The sequence below is a fragment of the Chelmon rostratus genome, chromosome 21 (genome assembly GCF_017976325.1).
Source record: "Chelmon rostratus isolate fCheRos1 chromosome 21, fCheRos1.pri, whole genome shotgun sequence".
Taxonomy (NCBI): domain Eukaryota; kingdom Metazoa; phylum Chordata; class Actinopteri; order Chaetodontiformes; family Chaetodontidae; genus Chelmon; species Chelmon rostratus.
This window is the reverse complement of record NC_055678.1, coordinates 3,718,177-3,733,928: the sequence shown is the minus strand read 5'-3', so window position 1 is coordinate 3,733,928 and position 15,752 is coordinate 3,718,177. Positions and strand designations below refer to the sequence as shown.

Below are 15,752 nucleotides of genomic sequence, written 5' to 3'. Positions count from 1 at the left end.
AACGACCACAGTCATGAAACATTAACTGTGTGAAAACCCCGAAAGCGGCGGATAGATGTGCGCTCAGGTATCTCACGTGCGTTCAGGTGTGTTCATGTGTCTCAGGTATGTTCTTGTCTGACCAGTAAAATCAGAAAGTCGCGCTTTACGTTGTAAGTTTTTATGATGATTTTAAGTCTGAAAGAAATTCATAATAACAGAACAAAAAAGGTCATGTCTGGAGGTTTCCACGAGGGGGCGCCACAGCTTCACACGACTGCGGAGATTCTCGTTCATCCAGATCATGAGTGGGCAGCGTTATAGTTTTCTCGATGTCTCTCTCTCTCTCTCTGCTCTCTCTCTCTGTCTCTCTGTCTCTCTCTGTCTGTCTCTCTCTGTCTCTCACCCGACCGGTCGAAGCAGACGCCTGCCTTGACCGGTTGGTCGAAGTGTTTGCTCATGAGGCGTTTGTTGGGTCCCTGTAGATGAAGAGTTTGGTTACCTGCTCTATATCCACCTGTCTGATCCTATCTGACAGGATCCAACATGTCAGAAGTGTGAAGACCTGAGAAAATACGCAGATGTCCATACAGGCGTCTTTTATTTCAGACATCAGACAAAAGTCAAAGATTAAAAACAGACCAAATCAGGCCTAAAATGCTGAATTTCGTGATAAATGAGAATCTTTTTCTCTTTGCTGGATCTCCGGAGTGTTCCTGAACACAGAATGTGCTGGAACCTGGAACACCTGGAACACCTGCAGTTGAGTCTGCAGGAACCTCTGTGGGAACTTTGCTCAGGAAACATTCAAATCAAAACTAAAACTAAACCTAAACCGTCTGTGTGACTCTACACAGACACACTCAGCATGTTTTAAAGTGTATCACAGCATCATGTGGACTCTGGAGCCTGTAGTGGGTCTAATCTGCTGGTCTAATCAAAGCCGCTGTTTGAATCTTTTCTTGCAGCTCTTCAGACCTGTAAATGAACAGAATCAGCTACAGGGGCCTCAGTCTGGCGGTTTAGGCACTTTGTTCATTCCCATAAGACAAAATTCGGTTATTCCGTCTAAAACATTTCACATGTTGTTCACAGCCTCACAGCAGCAGTTCCAGTTCGCAGTGGTTAAAATCTGCTGCAGTCCAACATCACAAGTGGGACACAAATCCTGTCCTGTCACACCGTCTGGGCGCGCTTCTTTTCTGACACTTGACACCTGACACAGGCTTATCTAATCCACAGCAGAGTCCTGCCCTGCCCCAGCTCGGGGGAGGTGTCGGGTGCAGTGAATGGAGCGCTCCCCCGTCAGCGCTGCACATGTTGTTGATGCTGTAAACGAGGGCGCTCTTTGTTTGGGGCCAGACGCTAAAGGGGTTTCAAAATTTAATGCTTCTGTGGATCTGGGTGCGCTTGGTTAATAGCTCTTCACCTCCAGAGTTCACAGAGGTCAGTTAATGATTGAGGGTCAGCTGGTGACTTATTGACTGAAGAGGCTTTTTAACTTAAGCTTCAGAGACAGAATGAACCCAGCTGGACTCTGCTGACACGCCGCTGGGTTCGATTCGAGGCCGGTGGACGTCTTCTTCACTTTTACTGAATCCCGTTGGACTCCATCGTAATCTATTCATCCTAAACTTTGTATTCAACTTTTTCTGCTTCTTCTCGTCCCTGGCTCCGCAGGCCAGCTCCACCCGGCCGGTCGCCTCCCTTCAGCGGAGGAGGAGTGACTCCTGACTCTACCTAGATATCTCAGCCTGCAGCGTCACAGAGCTGACGTCAGATCCACCTCCACTTATTAAAATGGTTTTCTAAACCAAAGCCTGACAAACCCTCACGTTTTCCCTGCGGCGGACGAGGACAGATCCATCACGCAGCAAGACAAACTCATTAACCGGTTTATTTTCCGGGACCAGGCCCCCTCAGGACCAGAGACCAGCTCCAGGGAGTCTGCAGCGATGGTTGATGGGAAGCAGCGGACTGGTGCGGCGGCGCCTCTGGACGGAGGATGGGGCTGGGTGATCGTCTGCTGCTGCTTCATGGTGACGGTCTGCACGCGAGCAGTGACCAGGTAACACACACACACGCACACACACACACACACACAGTCTGTAACTTTGAGCTTCTGTTCAGCTGTTTCTTCGGTCATATTGATCGATTGTGATGACTGTGGTTCAGAAGTTCAAGTTCCCCTCAGGATGAACTGTAATAACTTTATTGATCCTCTGGCTTTTCATGTAGCGCCACCATCAGGTCAACATGTTAATGTGTCCAATAATTCGGTTTATTAGTAAATACCTGCAGAACTCAGCCTCAGCTGGACTTTGTGTTTACTGCTAATGGCCCAAGGCTAGTGAGCTTAGCATTCATCTAATATGAATATTTGATTTTTCTTGATCTTCTTTAACACTAAACTGAATCTATTTCAGTTTCCGACAAACATTTAAAGACGTCACCTTGGACATTTTTTGCTGTTGACATTTTTTAAAATCATAAATAAATCATTAACTGATGGAGAAAATGATGGTGTTGGTGTGTGTGTGTGTGTGTGTGTGTGTTGGGGTGTGTGTGTGTGTTGCTGTTTGTGTTGGTGTGTGCATATCCTTGCGACATAGTGAGTAAAGTGAGGACAGTTTTTCTGGTCCTCACAGCTTCAAGGGGCTGTCTGAAGGTTCAGACTTGGTTTTAAGGGTTGGGTTAAATCAGGTTTAGATTAGGGTTAGGATCACATTTAATGATGGTTAAAGTTAGGGTAAGGGTCCATGGGATACATTATGTCAATGAGGGTCCTCATAAGGAGAAAAGTCTGTTTTGTGTGTGTGTTGGTATGTTTTTGGAGTGTAAAATCAGGTCAGTCAGGTTTAAACAGATCCACTTTGCCAGAAATGTGATCTTGTAATTAAGTTAAGGATTAAAATCGAGCAGGACATTCCTCTGTAATGACTGTAACCTTGGTAACAGTCATCTGTGACCCTAAAAACAACATCTACATGCTCATCTACATCTACAGCTCCAATAACACCTCAGGCAGTCTATGAATAGTTAAACTCAGAGTGTCATTTGTTTCCATGCAGCTTGTTTTACTAACGTGAAGACGAGAGTGAGCTTCTGTTTCTGTCAACACCACGCACACACACACACACACACACACACACACACACACAGTCCACACACACACACACACACACACACAGACACACACACACACACACACACACACACACAGACACACAGACACACAGACACACACACACACACACACACAGTACACACACAATCACACACACACACACACACACTAACACACAGTACACGCACACACACAGTACACACACACAAACACACACACGCACACACACACACAGTACACACACACAGTGCACACACAGTACACACACAGTGCACACACAGTACACACACAGTACACACACACACACACACAGTACACACAGTACACACACACAGTACACACACAGTACACACACACACAGTACACACACAGTACACACACAGTACACGCACACACACAAACAGTACGCACACACACAGTACACACAGTACACATATATATTACGCACACACAGTACTCACTCACACAGGTCGTATTACAGCTGATGGTCAACAACATACTAATGTACAACATAAAAAGATTGCAGTAAAAGTACACAAGTATTAAATGTACATTCCGACAGTATTAGCAAGCAAGTAAACTTTATTTAAACAAAACCTTTGAAAGCAGAGTTTCAAGGTTCCTTACACTGCAAACATTGAAGAGCGTTTGAGAGTTAAAACAGGAAATAACAAAATGAAAAATAAAAGTATAAAAACTTTGCAGGAGGCAAACACACAGCACACATGTGCTACAAAACAGGTGAATTTTTAACAGCCTTTTGACTCAATTGAGGAAGAACGTTCCACTCGCTCACCTTCAGTCTGACCTCAGGTTAGAGTCTGATTTCAGGGCAGCCTGAAGAACTGGTTCAGAAGACCTCAATGTTGTTGGAAACAGGATTTGAGCACTTCCTTTATGTGACAGTCAAATTTCACATGGCTCGCTTCACATCAGTGAGGTCATTTGTACTGAAAGCAAAGTATAGCTGGTAAGAAAAACCTTTAAATCAACAAATTAAGAAACCAAGGGGGGGGTGCATGTACGGGGAGAAAGGAGCAGGGCCAAGGATTGAACCCTGGGGTACACCGCATGTCAGCGAAGCAGATGAGGAGACATGATGATCAGTGGAACCAGAAAAACTGCTGTCTGACAAGGTGAAGGCAAACCAGTCCCCCCCACCCCCTGCATGAGACAGTGGAGGCCTAGAGCAGCTCCTTCAGTAACAGACTGCTGCACCCAGTGAGCAAGAAGGAGCGCTACCGCAAATCCTTCAGTCCAGCAGCTGTCAGATTATTCAACTCCAGCATCACTTAACATAAGACTGTGCTGTTGTTGTTCCCTGTTACAACATCATAAACCTTTGCACTAATATACTGATGCTATTCCATTACTGTTGTGCAATATTACATATTTCTTACCTTTTTTTGTATTTTTTCATCTACTGTGCAAAACTATTAACACTGTATTTCTTATCCGTCTTTATCTGAAGGCAACATATATTTATCTTTTTTTATACTCTTGTGGCAGCAGTATTATCTTATCTCTGAGGAGGGGTCGCTGTGAGTTCGTCCAGTTTCACTGAAACACAAGCCTGACAGTCAACACTCAGGGTACAGGAAGGCAATATTTTAGACGTTATGTCGGTGACCTTTTCCACAAAGAATGTGAAAAACATTTTACAGTCAGCAATAGAAAACACCGGAACAGGGGCAGAGTCCACCAATCAGTCTGCTGTGCTCAACAAAGCTGTGGGATTTTTGTTATTGCAATTAATCAATCAGAAAAACAAACATTTCTCACCTCTTTCTATTACTGAAAGGTGAAGTAGCTGCTTCACGTGACTAAAATGAACCTCCAGTGTCGTGTGTTTACACCTGCGATCAACCTTTCTGCACACGCTGTATCACCCAAGGAGATGAGTTGACAATATAATTAACACAATGATATTACATAATGCAATAATAATAAAATGTTATGTTGTTAAAAGGGGGAAACGATTAGTTGTTTTGTTGATCAATAGTTAATCAGAAACAGTTCTGATGAAAACAAATGACAAAAAGTTACTGCTTCCATCCTGTTAAAAATGAACATTTTAGCACTTTTTTGATCTTGTTTGACAGTAAACTGAATATTTTTGGGTTCTGGACAAAACAATACATTTGAGGACATCGTATTTGAATTTTTTTTATTGATCTAAACATTTTATTGATGGACCAAATTATTAATTAAGAAAATAATTGGCATATAAATTGCTATTGAAAATAATCAGTAGTTGCAGCCAGTTTGGAAAAATTATTTTCCAAAACACTTATCTCTATAAAAACCTTTCACATTATTTGAGTCCAACATGAAATAAAAAGTGTTAAATGACGACATTATTCAATATTTCATATTTTATAGACAAATGATTGATCTACTGTATTGTTTTTTGTCATTTTGTTGTCATTATTAGCGACATTGAGCTAATTCAGCACCTCTAGCTGCAGCAGATTCAGATGTCAGAGCAGCTTTCCTTCCTGCAGAGGAGGAACATGCTCAGTGTTTCCTCTTCAGCTTTAATTTCACTTCACACTGGTTTGTCTTTTACTTCAGCAGAACAAGAATCGTTCCTTCATTTCTCTTTGACAGCGCGACACTCTGCATCTCCCTTTGTTTTGTTGACATGTGCCATCATGCATTGATGTGATGTCGACCATGACGTGTGATGTGTTCAGGGACCGCTCAGATGGACGTGTTAGTCAACTATTTTATGTTATTCAAAAAAAAGTAATTGCTGTTGAGAGAACTTTTTTGTCTAAATGAATTTTCTTGCGGGACACATCAAATAGTCTGCAGAGGTTCCTCACCTCTGCTGTACATGTTGCATCATGTTTCAGGATGTAGATGTTGATCCTGTCAGTACGTTTTCTCCACAGCTTGATGCTCGGTCAGTTCCTGCTCTAAAGTGAATTCGCCATAAATGCACATGTGGTTGTTCAGATAACCTGCAGACTCACTCTTACTGATGGACACTGTGTCCCCTCTGAACTGTGGACCTTTTTTTAGTTGGTTTTGGTCCTTTTAAAGTAAAGAAATTCAATATTTTTACTAATTGAATTGAACCTATTGAACCGTTTTAAATGTTGCTGTAATTGAGCCTTTGATGAGGAAACATCACGTTACTCAACATCAGACTGAGCTCTGATGAAATACAACCTTTAGTTTCCTGTCTGTCTTTAAAGGGACAGTTCACACAAACAGGAACAATCCTTCAGCAAATACAATGAACTGCTTCACCTCCTGTGTGTATCTATATGTGTGTGTGTGTGTGTGTGTGTGTGTGTGTGTGTGTGTGTGAGTGTTCACTAACCAGCTGCGACACATTAAGTGACTCTCTGAAGGTCTCAGTGCGTGACACCTGAACAAACACCAATCTTACATCACACACAGACGACACGTTCTACTGACATGCTCCTGCAGACCAGTGCTAATGGTGCGTTCAGGTGCTCCGCATTCTGTCAGAAAAATCGTCCGGGAGCATCTGCACACTGGAACACCCATGTTCATATGTACAGAATAAAAAACAGGCATATGAATGCAGGTAAAAAAAATGAATAAAAAATTATCTTTTAAAACAATTATCTCAAATATTCTTTATATACAGATTTTATTTTTCATACCAGTCGCACAGAAAGATCTCAGGATCCTGATGCTGTTGCTCGCTGGCAGTAGCTTCCACCAGGCTAGCTGTTTACCTGCTTCCAGTCTTTATGCTAAGCTAACCAGCTGTTGGCTGTAGCTTCAGCGCACGTATGTGAACATTTAACATTTGCAAAAAAGGAAGCCATTTTTAAAATAAACGAACCAGCACCAGCTCGACTGACATGAGTGCACAAACAATGATTTATGGGAATGACTGTTTACCAGACAGCTGGTTGTACTGGTGCAGCTCTGTTCATGGAGTCACTGGTCTGAAACCAGTTTGAACATTCAGAAATCAGGAAGAACTTAATGTTCAAGCATTTAACTGGCTGCTGCAACAGGAGATGACACACACATGTCAGACCCCCCAAGTCACACACACACACACATACACACACACACACACACACACACACACACTCTGACCTCTGACACACATTTCCTGTTCACAGTTTACGCTCACACCGTCTCCCCTCTTCTGTTTGAGTCTGTGCTGTTTACACACTGAACAAGTGACACAGCCGGTCGGTATTCACACAAAACACACAGGATTTCAAATGAGCTGTTGGTGCGCGCTGTTCTCCCAGAATGCAATGCAGAAAGAAAACGCAGGAGCCGCCCTCAGCTGGAGAGAACAGTGAGACAGTTCAGGAAGATGTGAGGCGTTCACTTCAACTCCAGAGGTGCACTCTGAAGAGCTGATCAGGGATCAGCTGAATCTGTCGACACATGTTATGCAACATGACAGTATAGCGTGCATAACACACACGCTATATACACAGAGACACACACACACACACACACACACGCACACACACGCACACACCTGACCGTCCACTGACTGGCTGTGTCATGCTGACTCAGTGCTGGCATGAGTAAACAGGATCATAACAGACTTGTTTTTGACTAATAATCGATTGCTGATTGATCACTGATCAGTGCTGTGTGTGTCTGCAGGTGTGTCTCCATCTTCTTTGTGGAGTTTCAGGCTCATTTTGGAGCCGACTACTCTGCTACAGCCTGGATCCACAGCCTGGTGGACTGCACGACCATGCTGTGTGGTCAGTACTGCACTGATGGATGAAGCAGGTCAGTGTTCAAACAGCTGCCGGGACTGACCCGTGTGTGTGTGTGTGTGTGTTTATGTGTGTGTGTGTGTGTGTGTTTGTGTGTGTGTCCGTGTGTGTTTGTGTGTCTGTGTGTGTGTGTTTGTGTGTATGTATATGTATCTGTGTGTGTGTGCATATGTGTGTGTGTGCGTCTCTGTATCTGTGTGTGTGTGTCTGTATGTGTGTGTGTGTCTGTGTCTGTGTGTGTGCAGCTCCTGTTGGCAGCCTGGTTGGGAACCGGTGGTCCTGCCGGGTGGCTGTGATGCTCGGTGGGCTCCTGTCCTCCTGTGGGCTCCTCCTCAGCTCCTTCAGCACCAGTCTGGAGCTCCTCTACCTCGGCATGGGAGTCCTGACAGGTTGACACACACAAGAAATGTCCTCACGTTCTTAAAATGTCCTCAATTTTGAAAATTTGTCTGAAGAACTGAACATTTCTTGATACAAGTGCCGCCACCATGTGGCCATTTATAAACGTTTGACATTTTGACTTGGAACTCCTGAACGTTGAGATTTCAAAGCCAAATTATTTGACTTTGACTCATTCAATCATCACCTAATTTGGTATATGCATCTCAGCCCTCCTGTCTTATCATATCTTATCTTGTCTTATCTTATCAAATCCTCATGAGAACTGTAAACTCGAGTCTTAAATCAGCACTCGTCTTGTCATGCCTGTATCTGTGTTTCAAACGTACACGAGTCTGTGATGTAACAGCAGTCTCACTTCAGTAAGGCCTATTAAAGGGATAGTTCAGGTTATTTGCAGTGAGGTTGTATGAGGAATTGTCAGTAGTCAGTGTATCACCTGCCGCAGGTGGAGGTCTGTCCGCCCACAGTTTGGAGGAGCAGCAGGAGTACAGGTGTAGGGCAGCAGCGTCTGCAGCAAAATGTATTTGTCCAGTCGTTGTGTTTCTTGGTCAGAACAGTTCTCTCCCTCTTGTTGTTCTCCCTCGGTTGTGGTTTCTTTGCAGCAGTTTGACCACGAAGGCCTGATTCACTCCTCCAACAGTTGATGTTGAGATGTCTCTGATGACTCTGAGCAGCATTAACCCGAGCTACTGTTAACTGCTGAGTTCTGAGGCTGGTCACTGTAATGAATTGCTGGTCTTCTTTTTTGTGTGTTGCTGAAACATGGCTGAAGAATGCAGTTGAGTGTCTCAGGGTTTAGTGAATGGATCAGGATCCAAGGTTGTTGTTAAGGTTGACAGTGCAAAAGCTGCCATCAAGGCAAAAGATGGAAGAATTAAAAATATAAAACATATTTTGCTTTATTTGTCTTCTACATAATTCAACATCATTTTATAGCTTTGGTGTCTTCATAATTAATCTATGAAGAAAAGAAAATAGAAAAAACATTGAATGAGAAGGTCCAAAAGATTGACTGGTTCTGTACTTGAAATTTTGATCCTTGTACAAGGTCCAGATGTTCCCAACAGCAGTTTTCTTCAAACTTTAAAAAAAATGCCCTGATGTACCAAAAGGTGTCATCAAAGTCCTCTCATTTCTAAACCTCTTCCAGGTCTGGGCTTCGCTCTCTGCTACACGCCGGCCATCGCCATGGTTGGCTGTTATTTCCGCCGGCGGAAGGCGTTGGCGTACGGCATCGCCATGTCGGGCAGCGGGATCGGCACCTTCGTGTTGGCGCCGGCGGTGCAGCTGCTCATCGAGCTGTACTCGTGGAGGGGGGCGCTGCTCGTCCTCAGTGCCTTCGTGGCCAATCTGTGCGTGTGCGGGGCACTGCTACGACCAATCACACTGCAAGAGGAGGAGGCGGAGGGACAGGAGGAGGAGCCAGTGGGGGAGGAGAGACCTGGTGAGCTGTACAACACAGAATACCATGAGTACTTTTACCGCTGGTACAACCGGCTGTCTGGTGAAGTACGACCATCAGTAGCAGCTACCTTCAAAAATGTACAACAACTGATACTCGTAGCTTAGCAACAGTGTTGCTGCACATTTCTGGTTCAAAACTCCATAATGTTCCCACACTGTGGAGCTCTAGCAACCAACTACCAGCTCGCTACCACTTAGCAACTCACTTATTGACCAGCAACGACGTAGAAACTTTCTGTGAACACACCACTGCTAACAAGCTAGCAGCCATTTAGTGATGAACTATCGTTACCACAGGAAACACTTAGCAGCTTGTTAGCATAAGTTTAATAGGCACCTAGCAACTAGCAGCATCTCAGCAGGTAGCAACATGCTAGCTAGGCTACCAGTTTTAAAAGAAGTGATGAGTATGAAATGAGATAGCAAACAGACACAAGCTGCAAAAAAACTCCTTCTTATAGTTTGTAAGTCTGACGTTTCTGACAATTCATTCTTCGTACAACGTAAAAGTGTTTCCCGTCTGAGATCATCTTTTCTCTCTCTCATCTTTTGGTTGCCATCGGCCAATCAGCATCACCGTTTCCAGACAGAATCTCAGATTTAAGATGACACATTCAGAGTAGAGGAGGTGTTAGCTCTCTGAGGGAGGACTGACTTTTATCTGTAGAAGTTGCACAAGTGACAAAAATTAAACAAAACCAATGGTTCTGTAGATCATCTTCTTCAGCATCATCATCCCCTCTCTGTCTCCTGATGCAGGTAGCGTCTCGTCAAAGGACGCCGAGCTCGCACTAAAACTGTCCAAAGACTCGGAGGACAGCCTTTTGTCATCAGGCAAGTCTTCATCGCCTTCGTCATTGCTGTCAAGAGACCCCGCCCCTCAGCTGCAGAGGAGGCGGTGTTTCTGCTTCCTGTCCAGTAAGGAGTACCGTTTCCTGCTGCTGCCGGACTTCCTGGGCCTGGCCGTGTCCTTCCTGTTCCTGGCCAGTGGCTGCAGCCTCCCCTTCGTCTACCTGGTGCCCTACGCTCTGAGCGTCGGAGTCAGTCACCAGCAGGCCGCCTTCCTCATGTCCATCCTGGGAGTCATCGACATCATGGGGAACATCACCTTCGGCTGGCTGACGGACAGAAGGTACGACCGGGGGTTCAGTTCTGCCTGTGGGCTCATGTGTAGGCGCTTCAGTGTAGCATAACATCACCTGTCACTTTATGGGAGAAACATTATGGATTCATAACGTAACGTCATCTTAAAGTCTTTGCATATTGAAAATGACGGTACTGTCATTGAGTACTCAGATCCAGCTGAGGAGGCAGAGCCAGTTGTTGTCTCATCAGCTCCTCTACAGGATGATTGGTTCTAGACAAACCTCCTTCCTGTTGTTCAGGATGTCTGTTTTTCTCTCCGTCCCTCAGGTGTTTGAAGCCGTTCCGTCTGGCGTGTTACGTTTTCTCGGTGGCGATGGAGGGTCTCTGCTGCCTCTTCATGCCGGTGCTTCGGTCCCTCCCGCTCCTCGTGCCCTTCGCTGTCCTCTACGGTTACTTTGACGGCGCCTACGTGGCGCTGATCCCCGTGGTGACGTCAGACCTGGTGGGAGTTCAGTACCTGTCCTCGGCGCTGGGCGTGGTCTACTTCCTCCACGCCATCCCCTACCTTGTCAGCCCGCCAATTGGAGGTGAGGAACCAAAACAGCCTCACTCCCGCTTCTTACATAACAGATCGTTTCAGTCCGCTGCTTTAATGACGTCTGAAGTTAACGCTGAGTCAGCACATTAATGATTTAGAAAATGTGCTGTGTTTCCAATATCTTAGTCAATATTTCCATCTCAAATTAATTATTGATAATTATATAATTATTATTTTACAGTGCAGGTGCATCGTGTTTCCATCCACATCAGCTGCTGATACCGATTAAACAAATGCAGATATATAAACGGTTAAAGACCTTCAGTACAATGCTGAACCCTTTTTATGTGAAAGTCACGTTTATCTGAAAAGCTTTAGGATAGATCAGGCACAATCACAGGAAATACAGCAGACGTAAAACAATAATCCTCTAAAGCTGAGTGTTTGCTCATTTACCTGGTTGTAGTAAAATCATCAATACAGAAATTTTAAAATAAAATACACACATTTTACTTCAAAAGTACAAAAGTATCACTGACAAAATACTTGCACATACTCAAAAGTAAAAGTGCTCTTGAAGCCCTTTTCATATGTTCATATCATGGCATTGTTATTACAGATGCTTCATATTGTATTTAATAATGTTGGTCAGTTCAGTGTATAATAATGCATCAAAACGTACAAACTGATCTTTGGTTTTGTTTGTATTTTTATTTTGTCTCTTTTAAGTGCAGAACTGCAGTAAATGACCTTAGTTCCATTTCAGTTTTAGTTAAACTGGTGCAGCTGGTCTGAGGTCAGTTCATGGTCCTGTGTCTTGTCTTGTCTGACCTGTCGAGCCAGATTTTTGATGTGCAATCTGCTCCTCCAGCACTGAAACCAGAGGCTGCCCGAAGGCAAGAAATGTGACGTAACATTCAGACTCAGCAGAAGATAACAGCTTCCTGTCGACATTCTTATATAAGTCCTGCCACATCACAGCGCAGGCAGCTCATTGGTCGATCAGTGTTGGAGACATGAGAGCAAAGAGCAGAACTGATAGCTTCAAAAACAGCCAGGAGGCAGAATTTTATCCCGCAAATATCCTTCAGTTCTGCGTGAACCTGGAGCTTTAGGTATTACTGGTTCCTCAGTTATGATCTTGTCGGCTGGTCTTAGATCAGCCTGCCTGGAGGCAGACTGCTGGATTCATTTCATGTCAGTGATTGATCAGTTAAGTCGACACGTGACCTCACCACAGAGAGTTTCCGCCATCAGCACTGAATCAGTTCTTCTTCTCTTCCGACAGGTTGGCTGGTTGACGTCACAGGGAGTTACACGGCCACCTTCTTCCTCAGCGGTGCCGCCATGCTGGCCAGCTCGCTCGTCCTCGCCACCGTTGCCGGGATACGCTACTGCCGCCGGCGGGTGACCGACATCGCAAAGGACACCCAGCACAAGCCCCTCCCCTCAATCCTGTCCGACCAATCAGAATGCTTCATCGCCTTCAACAAAGAGGAAGTCAGTCAGGGTGTCGCCTCGTAGCCTCACAGGAAACAACCAATCGGATTTATGAACACGAGAGACGACCGGAGTCAGTGATGAGGGCTGTGATTGGCCGAGGCTGGCGTCAATCAGCCGCTTAAGAGGAAGTAAATTTGTTAAGAGTCCACTGAAGGCGAGTCCGATGTTTTCAAAGCAAGACTCTACAACACTACGTCAAACCAAGTGCCTTTTTCTGTTTGTTTATTTTTATTTGCTTATTTTTATTTGTTTTAAAGCTCATTAGGATTCTAAAGAAAAGGATGAGTTAAAAGTGCTAACGCTAGCATGCAAGCTAACATGCAGCTGCTCATGTTCTCAAACAGGAAGAAAACAAAACACAAATGTGAACCTCAGTACGCTGAAGTCAGCAGCTTCTGACAGCTGAAGCGCTTCAGGCGTGAGCCGCTCTCTGGTCGAGCCACAGCGTGAATGAACGGACTTCAGCTGTGACCAACAGCGACTGGAAATAAGACGTCAAAAAGTGGATTTACTGCAAAGTTACTCTTCAACGTGTCTTTTTTCAGGGAATCAACAGTATTAAACTAAATGTGTCCACAATGTGTCCACATCAACGAAACTGGAAACTGCCAGAATCAGAATCAGCGTTTTGGCCAAGTTTGTTTGCACAAATAAGGAATTTGACTCTGGTTTAAAAATAGAGCAAAAAAGTAAATAAATCATCAATCAATTATCTTTTAAATAATTTCCAAAGAAAATGTGCCAAAAATTCACCTGTTTCCACTGTTGAAATGTTGACATTTGCACCATATTGTGTTTTCTCTCATAGAAAACAGAATATTTTTGGCAGTGAACATATTTTGTACATTAATTGACTGATTTTTGCCTCAGAAATCATGTCTGTCAGTTTATGCACCTTCAGTCGCCTCTGTGTGCACAAATCTTTGGCAGAACTCGAGATTTACGATGTGACCCTGAACGCAGCACTCTGACTTTCTCTCTGGAGTCTCAGAAACAAACTAAATGAAGCCAAACAAATGTTTCTGTTGTTTTCAGTGTTTGGAACAGAGGCTGCCGGTCAGTCAGGTATTGATCCGTCTGTCAGTTTTAGTAACGAGTCGATCACTACTTGATTTTGTTGTTTTCATGCTGCTGCAGGAAGCTGAACTCTTGTTACCAAAGTGTGTGTGTGGAGATCATTTCAGTGGTTTTTAACTCAGGTATTGATTAACACACTAACCAGATGGTTTAATAATCAGAACTGTCTCGCAAGTCACCCTTGAAGCTGTTTGGAAAAGGGCAGGTCCTTTCGAAAAAGCAACTTGTTGCTTTGCAGCTCAGTGGTTTCATGTGATGGGCTGTCAGACTCATCAGTGAATATGTTCATTTACTTCTGTTGACTCTTCATGTCGTGAAACCTCTCACCAAACACAGATTCAGATGTCAGAGCAGTTTTCCTTCTTGCACAGTTGGAACATTCTCAGTGTTTCCTCTTTAGCTTTGATTTCACTTTACTTCACTTCCATGAAGGTCAAATCACACACGTGCTGTCACTGAGTTTCACATCATTCATTATTCCAGAAAAACACTCTGGAACAGTTTGTCTGGTGTTAGCATCTCCACAGCAGCAACAAGGTTCATCTGCACAAATTCTCCTTCTGAATGAGGTTTCAGCTTCTTAGCTGTTAGCTAAGTTGTTAGCTTAGTGTCTGTCAGAACGTGGTCTGTGGAAGCTGCTTGTTGAGCATCCAAACTCCACTGAAGAGCGTTAACTTCATTCAAGAGCAGCTTGTCCAGCTCAGCGTGTTTCATGTAGCTGTGATGACTCTTGACTTTGACCTTTTTTATCACTGTGAGCTCGTCCACACAAACTAACTGAGACTGACTAACTGGTTTGTCTTTTACTTCAACAAAACAATAATTGTTTGTCCTTTTCTCTTTAAAAGAGCAACACTTTCTATCTACTTTTTTTCCCACTTGGAACAATGTGTTATTTTCTTTATCGCTGGAAATAAAGTGACTGTTTTTGTATTAATGAGTCACCTCATGTGCTGTAAATGGCCTGGAGGCCAGCGGCTCTCCACCCATGATCTATGCTAACTTCTTTATGAGCTGCAATTGTTGTTTTTGAACGAATAGTGGCTTCTCTTGCTCGGGTCACACCTGAACCACGCCGGCCCATAGCTGCCAGTAGTTCCTCATAGGACGCCGATTGGTCGGAATGACTGTGGTTCGGCCAGGAGTGCAGAACTTGAATCCTGGTAAGATGGATTCTCAACTTATGTGATCTTGTGTGATGTTAACCAGCTGCCTCACAAGGTAAAGGTAAAGGTAAAGGTTGAAATGCGTCTTCGATTGGTTGCAGTGAAAACAGTCACCATGACTGTGGTAAGAAAAGCCTGTTTGTAGGCTGTTAGATGACATTAAGTCAGACTGTGAGCTTCCTGTTAATGTCATAATAAGAGTCATGCTCGTGTCTGAAGAGTTAAACTGTCCTCACTGGAGAGACTGAAGGTTTCCTGGTTATAAACGACGTTAGACTTCTTTTATTTGCTCTCTCTCAGGCTCTGTTTGGTATCCACACTGAACACTCGTTCATTTGTTCATTTGAAACGGTTTGCTGGATTTTTATATTTTGGCAGTTTGAACGCTTCATAAAACATAAATTAAATAAGAATGGAATGATTTGTAAATCCTTGTCGACCTCTATTCAACTGAATACAGTACAAAGATATTTAATGTTCAAACTGAATAACTATTGTTTTTTTGTAAATATACACTCATTCTGAATGTGATATTTTAATAAAGTTGGTTCAGTGTCTGTTTCCACTGTGTTCTATCAGCTGTTCTTTAGCAGTCACTTCTTTAACTGTTGTATCTTGTGGTTCATAATGCACACAGTCTCAATGGGGGACAGGTCTGGACCGCAGGCAGC

The 15,752-nt window shown here is 43.9% G+C and overlaps 1 protein-coding gene across 1 annotated transcript; it reads left to right on the top strand.

Moving 5' to 3' along the window:
• The first annotated feature begins 1,934 nt into the window (after positions 1-1,934).
• LOC121624922 (monocarboxylate transporter 12-B-like) lies at positions 1,935-14,239 on the top strand. Its single transcript, XM_041962899.1, has 7 exons — positions 1,935-2,047; positions 7,727-7,830; positions 8,091-8,234; positions 9,398-9,691; positions 10,471-10,843; positions 11,125-11,384; positions 12,624-14,239. The coding sequence occupies exons 1-7, from the start codon at positions 1,935-1,937 to the stop codon at positions 12,857-12,859; spliced, it is 1,524 nt and encodes a 507-aa protein (XP_041818833.1). The 3' UTR covers positions 12,860-14,239.
• Positions 14,240-15,752: the final 1,513 nt, after the last annotated feature.

Excerpts from the sequence above, each read along its gene's own strand:
- LOC121624922 (XM_041962899.1), top strand. The coding sequence starts at position 1,935 with ATGGTTGATGGGAAGCAGCGGACTGGTGCGGCGGCGCCTCTGGACGGA. Across the intron at positions 2,048-7,726 it reads TGCACGCGAGCAGTGACCAG|GTGTGTCTCCATCTTCTTTG; the intron begins GTAACACACACA and ends GTGTGTCTGCAG. Across the intron at positions 9,692-10,470 it reads AGTGGGGGAGGAGAGACCTG|GTAGCGTCTCGTCAAAGGAC; the intron begins GTGAGCTGTACA and ends CTCCTGATGCAG.